The following is a 17962-nucleotide window of genomic DNA, read 5'->3' on the forward strand; positions in this document are numbered from 1 at the left end:
CAGTGCTTGTCCTTTCGTGACTGGCTTATTTCACTTAGCATACTATCTTCACGGTTTATCCATGTTGTAGTGTGCAGCAGAATTTCTTTCTTTTTTAAGGCTATTGAATAATATCCCGTTATACATGTATGTCACATTTTGTTTATCCATTTGTCAGTCTCTGTTGACCCTGGGTTACTACCAGTTTTTGGCTATTGTGTATAATCCTATCAAGCTTTTCTTCTTCAAGAGAATATGGTCTGTTTTTGGTTCTTGGCATTCCATTTACATTTTAAAATCTACTTTCAGGTTCTGTATCAATTAAGGAGAACTGACATCTTTTTCATTATGTTATCTTTTCATTTATGAACATACCTATGTTCATTTATTCGTTTTATTTTCTTCTAATAACAGTTTTCTACACAGGGATCTTGCACATCTTTTGTGACACTTATTTCTATGTATTTGATAGTTTGATGTTACTTTTGATGGCATCTTTCTAAAAGTTTTTATTTTTTAACTGGCTGTTGATGGTGTGCAGATATATGTATACAGTCTACAGTTGATGTTTGTGTATGTCCTTTGTTTAGCAACTTGGCTAAGCTCACATATTTCCAATAATGCCTATGAAGGTTTCAAAAGCTTTCTGTATGCACAGTCATATTATCTTCATGCAAGTGTAGTTTTATTTCTTCCTTTCCCATATATATCCCCTTATTTCCCCATGCTACTCTGTACTTGATAGGACTGTTGGTATAATGTTGAATTAAAGTGGTAAGAGTGGGTGTCCTTTCATTCTGTCTCAAAGGGAACAATGTAACATTTTGTTATTAAATGCGATATTGTTGCAGGTTTTTTTGTAGATGGCCTTTATCATAGTAAGGAAGCTACTTTTTATCCTTATTTGCGAAGTTTTTAAAATCATGAATGGATGTTTAATTTTATCAAACACATATCCAGCACTAATTGAGGTAATCCTATTAATTTTCTCTTTTATTCTGTTAACAGAGTGAATTAAAAGCACCTATTAGAAAAGAAGAAAGGTTGAACATTAATAAGCGAAGCATCATCTCAAAATATTAAGATTTCCCCCCCTCCTAGTTAACTGTTGAAAATAGTGGGTGAGCCTATCATTCCTACTGGAATCATATTGTACTTTAAATCACATTTTTTGTTATAGGAACACCTACTAACATTTAAAAATACTTCCTCCTTTAGAGTTGAAATCTATCATTTATAAATGGAGATACAGCATATAAACTGGGAACAGCAACTGATGCCACATGAACTGGCAAATACATGTTTTTCTGAATATTTTAATTTTATAATTTTTAAAGCATTCTGAGCTGAGTCACATATTTTGGTGATGGCATTTTGGAATCCTCTGCTAAGAATTGGATCCATCACTTTCTAGTAGGATCTAGAAATAGATTTCAGGCTTTAGAGACGTAGAGTGGTGTATCGGGAACATCATATGTCATCAAGCACATAGTGCCATTCTTCTGAATGATGTAAAAAATCTATCTCAGTGTAACTTTATTGCCTCCTTTTACCAATTTTAATTCATGAGTCTCCTTGTAGAAAGGCCCCAACTTGACCTAGTGAGTTTTGATGTAGTCAACTAGATGGGCCGAAATTCCCTTTTAAGGCGGAGGGTGTAAAAATCTGTGAATCAGAAGGTCACATGCCTTTGTGGATAAAATGCCTATTTTATAGGTTACTTAGTAGCTGTTCACATAGCCTGTGGCAGTCTCCTAGCTTCTTTGCTGCTGCCTTTCAGTCTGTAAACCATGATAATTTTGAAATTGCTTTGGTCTGAGTGGAATCATTGATGATAGGGTTAATTCGGGGAAAATAAATTCTGTATAATGAAAAGGTGGTGAATATGAACTAACAAATAACAAGAATTCACTCTAACTTATGACTTGAGACTCATTTACCAGGCAGTTATTGGTCTTTGAGCCTATTTTATTTCACAGTCACCTGTGATTTTAGATTGCCAGAGCTGAAGACTTCCTTCTCAGCTGATGTTGAATATTGTTGGTTAAGCACAAACGTCATTATCAAGAAAACAGGAAGCTATGTAGGAGAACGTGCCAAATGGTAAATTAATAGTGTAAAGGAAACTGACGCAGACTCAGGGAAGGAACCCTGGACTCATCTACTTTGTTCTTTTTAGGTGGCTTGGAGAGTAGAAATGGTTTAAATCATTCTTTTTAAATTTTTTTTCCCAGAAAGCTGATCAAATAATAGGTTTAGTATTAAATTGCAAAGCATATGCTTTACTTATATTTTGCATGATCTTAAAAATGCTAATGTCTTCAAGGTTGTAGAGTATCTTTGTATAACTTTGTTAATCCAGATTAGTTGGCTGTCACTAAAATCAAATAAACTGTAGAGAAATTGTCAACTTTTCCTGTTTATAGTGATACCTTAATAATTGGAGATCTCAGGGGCTATGAGCAAGTAATAAGTTAAAAAGGATTCAAATCCAAATTTACTTTCACTGTTTATTTAAAGAGTTTGCTAAATAAGTCAATAGTGTTACCATTGTAGAGCCTTTTAAAATCAATTTAGGAGGGCCTGTTCCCTCTTTTGCATCATTGATTTACATGTATATAGTTCTTATGCTAATTACTGCTAAATCATTTTCTTTTCACTAAAGCTGGTAGGGGAGAACACTGTTTTTGGCAACAGTTTGTTAGCCTTTACTTTTTATTATTTTGGGTACTTAATAAAATGGCATTTATTGACAGATTTATAATTCACTTTTTTTTTTTTTTTTTTTTTTACTAATTCTGATGGTTTCCCCTTTAAATATTGAGGGATGATTTGGAGTGGTGTTTAAGAAAATGGGCCCTGGAGCCAGACATCCTGGGTTTGGATCCAAGTTCTGTCACTAACTAGCAAGATGCCCATCTTCCCTGTGCCTCAGTTGCCTCATCTGTAAAATGGAAACAATAATAGCATTTATTTCTGAAGGTTGCTGTGGGTTTAAATAGTTCAATCTAATTAAATAATTTAGAATAGTACCTGCCACATAGCAAATGCTCAGCAAATGTTAGTGCCTGTTGTTATTATTTATTGTGAAAACAGTAATTTTAGGAAGTGACTTTAAATATAAATTCTGAGTTACATGTACAGCTCTTCAAAGGGAGGACCTCTTACAAATAATCACACTTTTATCTCAGAGGTGAGGATAAGAGTATCTTCTTAATTCCAGTTAAAGCATTAGTTTTTGTCACGAAAAGAGCACAAGACTGGGAGTCAGTTTATGCATTAATTCGGCAAATCTTTATCTCCATACGTAGTTGTTGGAGTATCTGCATCCTGGACACCAGCTATCTATATGCTGGAGATTTGCAGATGATTGAAGGATGCCTGTGTCAGGGAGACCAAGGTGTGGCCAGAGTGCTCTGGGAGTGCTTTCCAGTCCCAGTGCTCTCACTGAGTGACTGTGAGATCCTTGGCCTTCACTGTCATCGTCTGTAAAATGACAGTTGCTGACTTTAGTTTATGACGATAAGTCTGTACTAAAATGTCATCAGTGCTGGATGCTTAGTACTATGCTAGATGCTATACTAGGACATTTAAAAAAGTATAGAACAGTTTTAGCACCCAGAATCTTATGACATGGTTGGGAAGACAAACCACAGTTGGAAACTAGATAAATAATAATCTTGGGAATCACATGATTAGATGTAAGCTAAGAGATGGATGCGAGTATGTGGGCGTTGTTATGCTTAGCGTTTTACTGTGTGTGTAGTTAGCTGGCTATAGTTCTGTAATGAGGCACTACAGTCAACTGCCTGGCCTGATGCTTTCGGGAATTCCGACTTGATAATTCCCACGTGCATAACCTGCAGAAGGTGGTTGTTTAACTCCCTTTGTTCTCCCGTTTGTTAAACTTTAAAATAGTGCATTCCCAGCACATTGAGGTGATTAGAATTTAGTAAAAGATACATTTTTAAGGCATAGTTCTTCATCTAAAAACTTTTTTTTTCAATATAATGCCAAGATGTTTTTTTTGTTGTTCTCATTACTGCTGTGTTCTGTGCACCTAGCACAGTGCCTGACAAATGGTAAGCACTCAGGAAATACAGTTGAGGGACAAATTTGAAATTACATTTAGTTGCCAACAATTTTTAAATCATTCAAAATTATCTTGTTATTAAAAGATACTCAGTTTGGAATACTGTTTTTTTGTTTTTACGTTTATTTGTGTTGAGGACGAAGCAGGGAGAGAGAGAGACAGAGAGAGAGACAGAGAGAGCAAGCATGGGGACAGAGAGAGAGAATCCCAAGCAGGCTCCACACTGTCAGCATGGAGCCCAATGTGGGGCTTGAACCCACAGAACCGTGAGATCATGACCTGAGTCCACGTCAAGAGCAGGTCACGCAACTGACTGGGCCACACAGGCACCCCTGGAATTTTGGGTTTTAAACCTCAGATCTAACTGTTAGGACAAGTTGCCATTATAAAAATAGAATTTTAATGAAGCCAGCAGCCTTTTAGTAGCTTTTTCATATTCCTAAAAGGAAATGATTTTCTAGATGAATGAACTTCTCCACTGTATTAGTTATCTGTTACTGACATCTGACTGCAACATCCTGCAGGACTCTATGCAACAGCTGCCTAGCCAGGCCATTCCTAAAACCTGACACAGAGAAACTGTGAGGGATAATAAATATTAGCAGTGTGAAGTTTTGTGATATCATAATATAAAGACTTTCATGTCTATTTTGCTTGAAGACTGTTCATCAGTAGATACCCTGCAGTTTTTCAAATATAAAAAGGATCTACTTTTTAAAATATTTATATAATTATAAAATAGTTCATGTTCATCACAAAAATCAAAATAATGCAGAAAGGTAATCAAAGTTGTAAAAATTACTCCAAATCCTGCCACATTTTGGTGTCTCTCCTGAAATCTGTTTCTATGTGTAGACATACATACACATAGGTCTGTCTTTTCCACAAGTGGAAGCATACTATTCATGTGTGTTTTTCCATCTTTTTAAACTCATGCCCTTGTTTGAGTAACAGAAAAGCTAATGCCCTCCTTGAATGCGATTTAGAAATTTCATAGTAAATTAAGTAACATGACCAAAACTGATTTTAGACAGAGGTAATTTAAGAAAGGGAAATATTTTTAGTTTAATCTTAAAAGAACTCTCAGGTAACATGACCTTGACTTGTTTTCCATAAAGCTGTTGATCCTAGGTAAGTTGGAAGATAGGGCACAGTAGATATTTTAAATAATTTGCTCAACATTTCATTGGAGAAACTGCGCACTGTCGAAGAGAGAGGCCTGCTAACGACAGCTTAGTCTTCCCCTGTTGCCTTGAATGGTTAAGTTCTTGGCCCACATTTGTATATTCCTCTTAGCAAAGCAGAAACCCTGCAGTTCACTGGAGATTAACCATTTTAACTTGGGAATGCTCTTTGGGGAGTGTGACCCCTGCCCTCGTCCCCACTCCAAGTAAGTGATTTTTCCGACAATATACAGCACTCTAAAATGAGTTTTGGCAAATTTTTCTTCTGTCTTTGCCGTGATGTTTCCATGGCCCTTATGGATTGGCTTGACCCCCCCCCCCCCCCCCCGTTACTCGGGCTGTTTCCGCATATGATTTGGCTGTTGTCTCACACTGTACACTCTCGATTCCCCTTCTTCCTAAACTTGCTCTCCTTCTAGTCGTCCCTAGTCAGTAAATCCATGCCTCCATTGACACCGTGGCTCCCCTAGTCCAAGTATCATCTTTCTTTCCTGAAGTGGACTCCTGTTGGTTTCTGTTTGACTTCTTTACAGTCTCTTTTTCCACACAGTAGACAGCATGATCTCTTAAAAAGCATAGAATCAGATAATATTACTCTTCTTAAAACCCTCCTTTGAGCTTGGAATAAAACCTGAATTAATTGCCACCACCTACAAGGCTCTGCGCGATCTGTCCCTTGCTTACCCCTGTCCTAATCTTTCTCTGTTCTCTCCCTCATTCACTCTGCTCTAGCTGCATCGCCCAGACATATCAAGATTTCTTCCCCCAGATATATGCAGCTCGTTCCTGCCTTCACGCCTTTGCACCAGCTGCTTCCCCTGCCTGGAGTGCTCTGCCCCAGAACTCGCCTGGGTAGGCCCTAAGCCCTTGGTGTCCTGCAGGTTTCGGATTTCACCTCCTCCGAGGTCTTCCCCAGTCTTCCAGTGTAATGTAGCCCCCGATTCGCTGCCACGCTACTTTATTTCCTTCATAACATGTAGCCGTTTCGAACCATCTTTATATCTTCCTCTCTTGTTTATCGCTTCTTTTTCTTTTGCCAGAATTTTAAGTTCCATGGGACTGTAGATCTTGTCTGCCTTGTCCACCCTGTATTCCTAACACATAGAACAATGCTCAGTAAATCTTACCTAAGTAAAAAACAAACAGACAAAGAAAAAAAAAACAAATGGGGAGGGAATCACTCAGATGGAGAAATGTGCTTTTTAACACCCTAGGGTGGCTGGAGCCAAGCTGTTCACGTAGGAAGGGAAGAAGGAGGGACAGAGCACAAAGCACTGTTTTAGCCCGAGTTAAAGCATAAAGTAAATAATACAAAATGTGGCCCAACAGTGAATGTAACAATTGAGAAACTAATTTCACGTTGAAGAAGGACTAGTTATTCAGACAATCTAGAATCCGATTAATCCTCAGGATTTCCTGTGCTGTTAATAACTTCAGTTGCTAGGCTATATAAGATAATATAATATATTTTGATCTAATATAAGATAATTTGATCTTCATGCCTCAAAGAGGCATTGATTGTGAATGTTTATTATATTTTGTTATTTATTAAAAAATAATTTTAAGGCATCGTTCATGGAATATGTGCAAGAGAAGAAATTATTAGTGTTGCTTGTAGGACCAATTCTGTCATTACACTATATTTTGTAATGCTTTAATTTATGTGTTTTCCATAAGTTTTCTTTTTTTTTTTTTTTTAATTTTTTTTTTTCAACGTTTAATTATTTTTGGGACAGAGAGAGACAGAGCATGAACGGGGGAGGGGCAGAGAGAGAGGGAGACACAGAATCGGAAACAGGCTCCAGGCTCCGAGCCATCAGCCCAGAGCCTGACGCGGGGCTCGAACTCATGGACTGCGAGATCGTGACCTGGCTGAAGTCAGACGCTCAACCGACTGCGCCACCCAGGCGCCCCTCCATAAGTTTTCAAATAACTGCTGTGCTATGGTCTAGAAAAGATTGTACTGTAAGGGAAATATTTTAGTACCTTTAATAAAATATACTCTGGAGATTTTTTTTTTTTTAATTGAACAGTAAAGGAAAATGTGTTCTTAAAACCTATAAGAAATTAAAATCGTTTTACTCTGCAATTACTAGTTTAGCTTTGTTGTTTAGTTTATAAACTGTTGTTTTTTGTTGTCCCCTAAAGATAAGAGGAGAAATCAACCTAGTGATTTATGATTAAATACATCTGAGTTAAGCTTTCTGTCTGGTTCTTTTCTCTGTTTACATTTTGGGAAAAAGTTATGGCAAATCTAATATGAGATCTGAGTTAGCTTTTTTAGAGTCCACTTTTCTCAAATTTATTTTCACATGACTGTTGCCTTCAAAGTGGCCATCCAGGGAAGTTGTACATTTATTCCAGCAATGCTTCCATTCCTTAAAATAACTCTTTTCAGAGATGCTTCATAGTCAGTTTTGGAATTATGAAAGAAACTTAGCATTTTTTTGCTTTTTTTATTATTGAAAAACCTCAACTTTTAAAACTAAATGAAGACATATAATTTCCTCAGTTGACTTTGTATTAATATTAATTAATGAAGCCAGTGCTGCTGTCATGCAGTTGAAGTTATGACCTGTGAGATCATGAACGATATCTTGTAAATTTGTTTAAAGAACGAAGAACATTGTTTAACTTTGTGAAGTAATAGATTGAAAAGAAACCAAACACCTGAGTGACCAGTTCACCTCCTTTTAAATTTACACTTTATCTGAAACTGAGGGCAGTGCCTTGTGCCCCTCTGTAGAGGGAAGACAAGGGGGTGCCAAATCTGAGAGGAAGCACCTCCCCTTTGGGGAGAAAGAGGAAATGACCTGGTGTCAGGAAAAAAGGCCAAAGTGGGCTCTTTTTAGTACTGAGTGAAAGCTAAGAGTCTATATTTAAAATCTGCCCCTAAAACTACTCTTCTTTTACAATTCTTGGCATCAAAGAGTACAGACCTGTTTTGGAAGATACACCTACTTTGAAAGCCCAGATACACGTATTTGAGAGGAGTAGCTGGAGCTTTGTTGGTGTTTGTTGTTAGAAGGCATTTAAGTTCTATTGTGAGATAAACGGATCATGTGTTTCAGGGCAGGTCTTAATGTCTTGACCTCTGTGACCATCAAGGGCTTTTATTTTGTTTTATAAGCCAGTGCTTTAATCTTTTATCTATAAAGATCACTTTTTTATTTACTTTATTAAATATCATAAATGTGTGGGTTTTTTATAAAAAAAAATCTTTTCTTATCTTTCTTTTTTTTTTTTCTAAAGCTGCACATCATTGACTCCTGGACCTAACTGTGACCGATTTAAACTGCACATACCATATGCTGGAGAGACATTAAAATGTAAGTAAATGATGACTATTTTATTGAAAATGTACATTACAGTGCTAGTTATCAGACTTTGTGCTTCAGTTTTTATTTCTGGCTATTAGGTATTATCACTAGGATTTACCACTTAAAAAATAATTTTTTTTAATGTTTATTATTTATTTTTGAGAGACGGAGAGACAGTGTGAGCAGGGGAGGGGCAGAGAGAGAGGGAGACACAATCCAAAGCAGGCTCCAGGCTCTGAGCTGGCAGCACAGAGCCCGACACAGGGCTTGAACTCACGAGCTGTTGAGATCACGACCTGAGCTGAAGTCGGATGCTTAACTGACTGAGCCACCCAGGCACTCCTAGGATTTACCACTTTTAAAAAATTTGTCTTTTAATTTGAGTTCTATTCAAAGTAAGGCAGTTGGCAGGGAATAAGCGGTGGTCAAATAGGCATACACTGAAATTCTTAGTTTTTAGGCCTATGCAGTAATTCTTGCATTTTTTTCCCTCTACTGACAGATCTTATGTAATTTGTCAATAAAGAGAGTCCATTGCTTTAAAATACCTGACTATTTAGAAACAGCTTTTAGGTAGGAATGGCTTCTAACTCCCTTCTGGAAGTATTGCTGCCAAGAACCAACTCCTGATTGCCACCTGAGCATAAGAGTCTTCCCTCAGAGACTCTTGGCATAGATTAGGATTGTCAACAGGTTACCTCTTTTATAGCAAGGGTTGGAAATGCAAATGGCTACCGTGGCCAGACTAGTCACAGAAATGAGGGGGACAGGCTAGGTGTGACAATTGGGCACACCTACCGTCTTGAGGGGACTGCCTCTGTTGAGAGGTGGAAATCTGAACTTTTGTATAAATTCTTTCATTTTAGGGTCCCAACTACTTTTTCAAAAATTAGAAACATAGTGTGGGCCAACATAAAGTGGGTCAGACCAAATGTGTGTGGGGCCTGGCTCGAGCTCTTCGACCGCTGATTTGTGATCTTGATGAAGAGCAGTCAAGACCTACTGTTGCGTTTAGTCCACCGTCTACAACATCTGCCTACATTGTATCAACCCTTCCCCGCTGTTATTACCAGTGCTGACGCCCTAGTGCAGCATGGAAATGATGGTGGCTTTGGTGGGTTAGTCCCAATCTCATCAGGAATTTTCTCTCTGGAGCCTATTCTTGTGGCAAAGAAGGTATTGAAGTCTCTCTGGTCTTGAACAGAGGAATAAGGAACATAAATGTTAAAGATGGGACAGATGAGTAAATAGTGCCTTTCAGGCTGTGGACTATTTATTTATTTATATGAAATTTATTGTCAGATTGGTTTCCATACAACACCCAGTGCTCATTCCAACAAGTGCCCTCCTCAATGCCCCTCACCCACCCTCCCCTCCCTCCCACCCCCCATCAACCCTCAGTTTGTTCTCAGTTTTTAAGAGTCTCTTATATTTTGGCTCCCTCCCTCTCTAACTTCTTTTTTTCCTTCCCCTCCCTCATGGTCTTCTGTTAAGTTTCCCAGGATTGTGGACTCTTTTTAAATTATAGGCCACCAGGGGCTACATCTTACTATTCTGTAGCATCACAAATGCAACATTAAGCAAAAAATATAGGACATGCTGACTTGTTAACCTGGCGTGTTACTATTAGATCATTCTCTGGAAACCATTAAAATACATAAGAATTTCACCTGCCTGAGGTAGTGGGACATTCTAGATTGTTTCTGAAAAAATTATTAACTAAATTTAGCAGAAATGATCAAACTAAATCATTCACGTGGCTAAAAATGTAAAAAAGTCCAGAAATTTTTTACACGTGAAAGCTGTAGTCCTCTGTTAGGTTTCTTCCCAAGCCCGGTCCTGTTTCCCGAGGGAGTCACTTACATTTTTTTTTTTTGTAAAACTGTTTCAGTATGTAGTTCTTCTGGGGCTGCTCTCCATATGTCTAAATAATGTTTATGCCTCTGTTTCTTGACATCAATTGTAGATATTATTATCTTTTGACTCTCTGCTCTGATACATAAAGCATTGGCCTGTCTTCATTGAACTCTGTGTCTTTCTTCTTTCTTCCTCTTCAGTGCAATTATATCGCCACGATTGGTTCCTGTGTTGGTTACTCTGTAGCTTGAACATTTTTCCTTTCTTTCTTAAGGACCACTGTCAGCATTGTATGGCACAGTTAAATGAACAGCTCCTAAAACATTCGTAGCACGTGCCTGGCACGCAGTTAGCATCTCTGCACACTCGTGACAGCTACTTGGTATACTTTTTTTTACTTTCCCCTTAACCATAGAGAGTGTCTTTTGGCTCCCCACTTTGTGAGATGAAGGTATTAGCTCCTGCCCTTCCCTCCATGCCTCTTCTTTCACCTCCCAAGTTTTGTATTCTTTTCCTTTTGCATCGTCAAAATTAATAACTTATCGTTTGTTCTAAACCTAGAGTTGTCTTTTGTGCTTCGTTTATAAATTGCTTGAATGCTCCTGTACAGTTATCTCTATGGGATTTGCCTGTAGCCTTCTCTTCCTTTTTCTGTAGTGTGTGTATTGAAAATTCTCTCTTTTGGTAGAATTAAAACATAAGTGCTGGAACACAGTAAAATACCTTGCTTAGATTCCACTTCTCTCTCTGCTCTCCTCCCTTTGCTGTAGCCCTTCCTGATCAGTTTTATTTACCATAGTCATAACTAGGTATCTTAATTTCGAAGAGCTCTCTCTTGCTTTTGCTTTCTGTTCCTCTTTCACAACACTTTGTTTTTATTTTATGAATATGGTATCTTGAAAGCTTTCAAAGAATGTGGATTTTTAAAAAAGCTTTCTTAATTATTTTAATTTTCCCCAGGGATTGTATTTTTGTTTGTTTATCATCTTTTCCCCTCTTTACTATTCTGGAGTCTTTCCTTAAATAACAGATGGGTTTCAGTTATCTATGTATGTTTATGACAGACAATAAAACATTGAATAGGACTTCTTTATGGGTAAACCGAGCTTACTGAGTGGTGGATTAATCATGGACGAGCTGTTAGTATGAGGAACTCCTATGTGTCATATTATGGAGTTCAGCTGTTCTGGCTATCCCCCAAATTGTCCTATTTTTTTTTTTTAGCAAATCCCCTATCTTTTTTCAAGGGGGCATACACATCTGGCCACCATACCAGTTTTGGGGGATGGGTATCATAGACTCTTCCTCATGGAGCTTGTAGTTAATTTCCCCATCCTTAGCCCCAGTTTTCATTTTTCCCTTTCCTCAAACTCACCCTGGATGACTACAAGTTTTTATGGGTCCACCAGGACAGAGGGCTTCCCTCTCAGCAGTAGCCTCTTCCTCACATTCCTGCAGCCAAAGCTTTCTCTGCCCTGTCTCATCAGTTTCTACTCTTCCATTTGCATTCTGCCTTCTAGGAATTTGCGGAAATTGCTCATCTACTGATTGCTATTCTCTTCCCTTCCTCTTCACTTAATGTTGTTTTGAATTCTTATTTTCTGTGTTTCATTATCGTTTAATGGAAGGGTGGGTCTTGGGAGGGAGAAGAAATAAATGTGCGTGGTTAGTCCACAGCCTTTTTGCCAAAAATGATGGAACCTCACAAAGATCTTACTAGCTGTATGAGTCTATGCTAGAAAGCATTTACTAATCTATACCCTTTCATTAGTATAAGATTTTCCCAGGGAATTTCTTATAATACTGATGATTAGGGTATTTGCCTGGAATACCCCATATAAGTTAATTATGTCCTCTTAAGCTGCTGCTTTATATAATTATTATATACCAGGGACTTAATTTAGGCTGTAGAATGCTCTATAATGAATAAAAAATGAACTTTGTGTATTGAGGTTCTTCCACGTTAAGGTGAGTCAAGGTTCTAGCCTGAAACAGCCCACAGCCAAATAAAAGGAAAAGACAATCGATAACGAACTACGTTTATAAAAGTTCATTGAATTTGAAGAATGAGCTTTTTTTTTTTTTCTTCTGAAATTCTTGACATTATTTAGGAAGGCTTTCTGAAGGATGTTGGTCTTATGATCAAGCTAATGTTAGAATCCCTTGCTTTAAAAAAATTATCTGTTAAACTTGAAAAGTGGCATACACTTTGAGGTACCGCAGTGTTTCTGCATGGAAGCCAAACTACAAACCTTTTAAAACTTCCAGATGGAAATTGTTTTTTGATAGCTGTTGAAAATGTGATAGAATTGTCAAAAATAAATCAACTACATAAATTATGAAACATAAGTCACTGTTCTCCTGACAGTACAAAAATGGAAAAATTTACACGAAGAAAATCAAAACAAACCTTTTGAGATAGTTAAAACTTAAGTGATGATCAGCAGAACCATCTTTACTGGACTGGTGTTTTGTAAATCTCCCCACATAAATTTGTTCATGTCAGTGATTGCATAGCAAGGTTATTTTACTTTCCTTAGTTTGTATAATATTTAGGTTATAGTTAAAGTGTCTTTCTACAAAACAGATGAACATAGGGGAAGTGAAGGAAAAATAAGATAAAAACAGGGAGGGAGGCAAACCATAAGGGACTTTTAAATACAGGGAACAAACTGAGGGTTGCTGGAGGGGATGTGGGTGGGACGATGGGCTAGATGGGTGATGGGCATTAAGGAGGGCACTTGTTGGGATGAGCACTGGGTGTTGTTGTATGTAAGTGATGAATCATTGGGTTCTACTCCTGAAATTAATACTATGCTGTATGTTAACTAACTTGAATTTAAATAAATAAATTTTAAAAAATGAAAAAAGTATCTTTCTTTGTGACTATACTTACTTTAAAATTACAGTATTCCAAAATTAATTGTTTCTAGCTTTTTTTTTATATATATAAATGTTTCTGAGAGGAGTTTGTTGAGACATGATGTGTTGGTAGAAGTAGTAATGTAGAACACTTAGATATTTTATTAACCTTGATAATTAGTATAGGTTTATTCTGTGTGCTTTGAAGTTCATGGAAATAGATAATTTACTGTATCAACCAAATTTATTATAAAAGAATAAATCATTCAAAGCAAATCATGAATTTGCAAAGAATCTTTTTCCCTCTTGGAGAACACTAAGATTTTGCATTGCTTTAAAATTAATGTTACACTCCGTTTTCTTTTCTTTCTTTCTTTTTTTTTTTTTAACTCCTTCATTTTACTTTTAAAAAACCTGGCAAGGCCAAACACTTTCTACATATGTTTTTACTCCATCCATTTTTATAACCTCAAATATATTATATCCAAGATCAGTAAGGTCATAGTGGTTAGTTATCACAAGACCTGTGATTGAGTTCCACATTCTACAACCAACACAGTGTTCGTCTTTACATAATTATCTATTATTCTGTACAACCAATATTTTAACAAAAGTAGTTTTCTCAAACAAATACATACCACTGAAGAGTTACGTAGTTTAACAGTCCTTGGAAAATAACTGTCATTGCAAACAGAAAAGCTCTTTGCCTTGTTGGGGAAACAGACCCAGAATGAAACTTAATTTCGTGGTAGCAAGAGATGAATAAGTATAGATTTAAATTATATTCTGTGGTAACTACTAAATAAATATTGTTTAACTCATACCTTTATCTTTCTAAGCACAGGGCAATGTCTAACCCAGGGCTTTACAGTCTTAAAGCCATTTGTGTAAACAACTTTATCTGAAGTTTCTCATTAAATCCTATTGAAAACTTGCGGTGGGTGGTTTCAAGAATAATTTTAACCAAGGCTGACTCGAGGTATTTGGAGCTTATAGTGATTTTATTTCATAACTTTAAATTCAGTGAAGTTAGAGATGGACACTGCGTTGTTTATAAATGATATCTCCAGGCCCCAGCATGGTAAAGATACTCAGTTCAGTATTTGTTGAAGGAATGGAGTAAATGCATGCATGCAGGAATTAATGAAGCTTAACGTTCAGATTTTTATTGGTTGAAGTATCATGTTATAAAGAATGTGGCGTTCTGTCACTTGTATCTGTCTTTTGCCAAAAGAAACTCAGTCTTTAGAAGTTATTGATTATACAAGGAATTTTTAAATTGGAACAGTGCTGTTAACAATTCAGAAAAAAGCGAGGATCATAGAATACTCCGTAGATTTGGAGTCTGTATCAATTTTGTCTTTATATATTTCACTTTGTCCTCAAAGTAGATTAATGAGAAAAGCATGTAACTCAAATTTATATTTCAGAATATTTTATATATTAGAAAACAGTTATTCTATAAATGTTCCCTCTGTGAACAAAGGAAACTGTGCAGTTAATGATAATGAAAGACAAGGGAGAGGACGTATTTCTCCCACGAATTCGTGCATTGATTCCTACAGAATTACCCACATTCAAAATTAAATCACTGAAATAAAAAAGACCAGAAGATGACAGTACATTAGGAGTGGTGTTCTTGTTTCTTCAGCTCTTTTAATGTGAAGAGACAACCGTTGGTCAGTGCAAGAATTGCCAATTTGTGTAAGATTCTCCTGCAAGATCTCAAAAGATGTCTGAATTAAAGAGAAGTCCTTGAATTTCACGATGGTAGAAGAGACAGCCGGTACTTACTCGAACAGGATTGGAAAAGTGAATCTTCAGTGATCGAGACTGATTTAAATAAAATACAGGTTAAGGGCTAGGATGATGCCACTAAACTGAGTGAAAATCTACCAATTATAACAAAACTCAGAGGAAGATTGATGAGCTTCCTATAAACACATATTTGTAAATATAGCGGCTCTAGTCACTCTGTTTAACACTCTTGAAGAAATTACTGTGTTTGTGTTTTTGTGGACCCAATGAATAGGGCAGGGAGGGAGGCTGTTTTGCTATTTTATTTCCTTTCCCTAGCTTATTGCCTGGCATTTAGAAGGGCTCCTTTAATAGATGTTAGTGGAATGCATTAACTGTGTTCATTCTTTGGATCTGGCCATGGTGAGGTTTGATGAAGAAGTGAGAGAACTTTGAAGTATTCTCACTTTTACAAGTTCTTTGAATGGCACTACTTATGTAACTATATAAAGAGATTATTGAAACGTTTTAAGTATATTGAGCAAGTCTGTGGCCAGTACCAAACTGTTTGCTAGCATTAGTTTCAAATTTGAAATTATCTTTTGTTTAAAATTTGTATTTTTCATACTAACAATTTTTTCTTAATCAGGGACTGTTTGCTTATAAGAAACCCATTGAAAGAAACATAAAGAGGGTGTTTGTCTTTATGAGGAATTAAATGAATTCCATGGTGCCCAAGGGCAGGAAGCACAGCCCAGGCCTCAGAGGGGCTGGAACCTGGGACTAGCTGGAGGTGGACACTATAGAGGCAGTCGGCATTTGTCCTTGTTTGTCTGTCTGTCTCTCCTGCAACATGCTCTGTTGTCACTTGATTCCCATTATTGTTTTTCCCAAGATTTCTCTGTTTCTCCTCACATCGAGTGGAATGGGCTGAGCCCCCTGTGTGGTGACTCCGTTCAGGGCCGCCAGAGACAGCCTATGGTCTTTGAGTCTAAATTCCTGGGAGAGAAGGTTTGATTGGCAGCTTGGACTGGGTGCCCACTCTTGATCCAGTGGTTTGGCCAAGAGTTTTGGGTGATGGTTACCAGGGGACAGTTTTTAGCACAAGGGAAGCATGAGCTGGGCAGGTACCCTGAGAGGCATCAATTACATTGTTACAGGAATTCTTTCTAAAGAGGTTCCAAATGAAACTATAGACATTTGCCGTTTGTCTTTAACAATCGGAGCAATACAGTTGTTTATCATTTGAGAGGAATGATGAACTTTTCAAAGCCGTTTGCAACAGAGTGAAGAAGTCATGCCAAAAAATTACCCCCAAAGGTTTTGAACTGGAAAGACTTTCTTAGAGGAAAATCCTTATTTTCAGAGGAGAAAGTGAAAAAAAGGATTATGATTTGGATACTTCATTCTCTCCCATGTCCTCAGAGGAACATTGTAAAATTACTGTTCATTTCCAAGGCTTTCATACGACATCATTGAATTTAAATTTGTATTTTTTGGGGAATGATTGCAATGAAATGAAACCAACCTTAGAACTGCTCTTTCAATGGAATGTTTTATTAAACAGTGGTGAGACATATACAAAGATTTTTGCAGACACGTTGCAAATAGTGTTCCAGAACTTCCACTTCACTGGATCTTGAAACTCAACTTCATTTTTGATTCCATCCCTTTAAGTGGCTTGCATTTACACAGCACTTCTTGCACTGCAGGTCTGTTACATACTGTTTTGTAGCCAGCTGCATTGTAAACTCAGAATGCTCTTTTTTTCCTGTTCTTCATCCTATAAGATCTTTCTTATGCAGCACTGTGTAGAGACACTCTGGGTCCTGACACTGATGGCTGTCAAACAGAAACTAAACACCAGAGAGGTAGCACCTGAAGGTCCCAGCGGTGTTGTGGCGAATGTTGCACCAGCTGAGAAAGATATTTAGGTCCTGTTGATTTAATCTTATCTGTAAGAATTTTGCACTTTGTTTGGTTTGGTACTATACCTTGTATTTTGAATTTTTACCAGGAGGTCCAGAAGCTGGCTGCAGTGGCTATAGCTGTTGGCCCTTTTGTTGGGATGGCAGTGTGATTTCTTTCTTACGTTGTTTTTTTTTTCTTTTTAAGTTTATTTATTTATTTTGAGTGTGTGCGTGAGCGCGAGAGAGAAAGAGAGAGAGAGAGAGCGAGCAGGGGAGGGGCAGAGAGAGGGAGAGAGAGAATCCCAAGCAGCGTAGAGCCTGCCTTGGGGCTTGAACCCACGAACTGTGAGATGATGACCTGAGCCGAAACCAAGAGTTGGATGCCTAACCGACCGAGCCACCCAGGCATCCGTTTTTCTTACACTGACAAAAATAATTGGTTTGGAAAATGTTAACCGAGTAATCTTTCTGTGTTAACCCTGTCCTCCTCCCCTACAGTATTTTAGTGACTGAATCCCTCAGCCTGGCATTCAAGACTGTCAACAGCCTGCCATTACCGCCTCTCTGTACCCCCTTGTTGGAGCTCAGCTGACAGCAATCCAAGTCAAAAGCCTACACAACCAATTTGTTCATTGAACTTCTCAAATACCCCACCTTTCCAGTTTCAGCTTTTGTTCACACAGTTTAGTTTGGCTTTAGTAGGATGGACCAAGGAAATAATAAAGCATCCTGAGTGTTTTTGTGGCATATTTGGTTCTTCATTTGCACTCACAAATCTGCTACTCTACTGGATGCGCTGTCTATGAGTTTCCTTGGCCAGCTCTCTTCTTGCCTCTGAGATCACCTGCAGGGAGAGGAGGCGTTAACCATTTTCATTCTGACTTTTAACAGTTGAGCTAAGTAAAAAGTTGGACACTCTGTCCAGGGACTTAGTATTTTGCATCATGCTGAGGGGCATTATAATTTGCCTTGGTAGCATAGTTCATTTTACTTTTATTTTTATCCTTTTAAGAGATTCAT

At 37.5% G+C, this 17962-nt stretch overlaps 1 protein-coding gene across 5 annotated transcripts in view; it reads left to right on the plus strand.

The window, feature by feature from the left end:
* Positions 1–17962, plus strand: part of BABAM2 (BRISC and BRCA1 A complex member 2) — a 405089-nt gene that overhangs the window by 35862 nt on the left and 351265 nt on the right. For all 5 annotated transcript variants that reach the window (XM_040496370.1, XM_040496371.1, XM_040496369.1 and 2 more), the window contains exon 3: positions 8509–8585. In XM_040496370.1, the coding sequence (XP_040352304.1) occupies positions 8509–8585 (77 nt within the window). The remainder of the gene's footprint in view (positions 1–8508; positions 8586–17962) is intronic.

Source organism: Herpailurus yagouaroundi, unplaced genomic scaffold (genome assembly GCF_014898765.1).
Source record: "Herpailurus yagouaroundi ecotype Mexico unplaced genomic scaffold, PumYag 188, whole genome shotgun sequence".
Classification (NCBI taxonomy): Eukaryota; Metazoa; Chordata; class Mammalia; order Carnivora; family Felidae; genus Herpailurus; species Herpailurus yagouaroundi.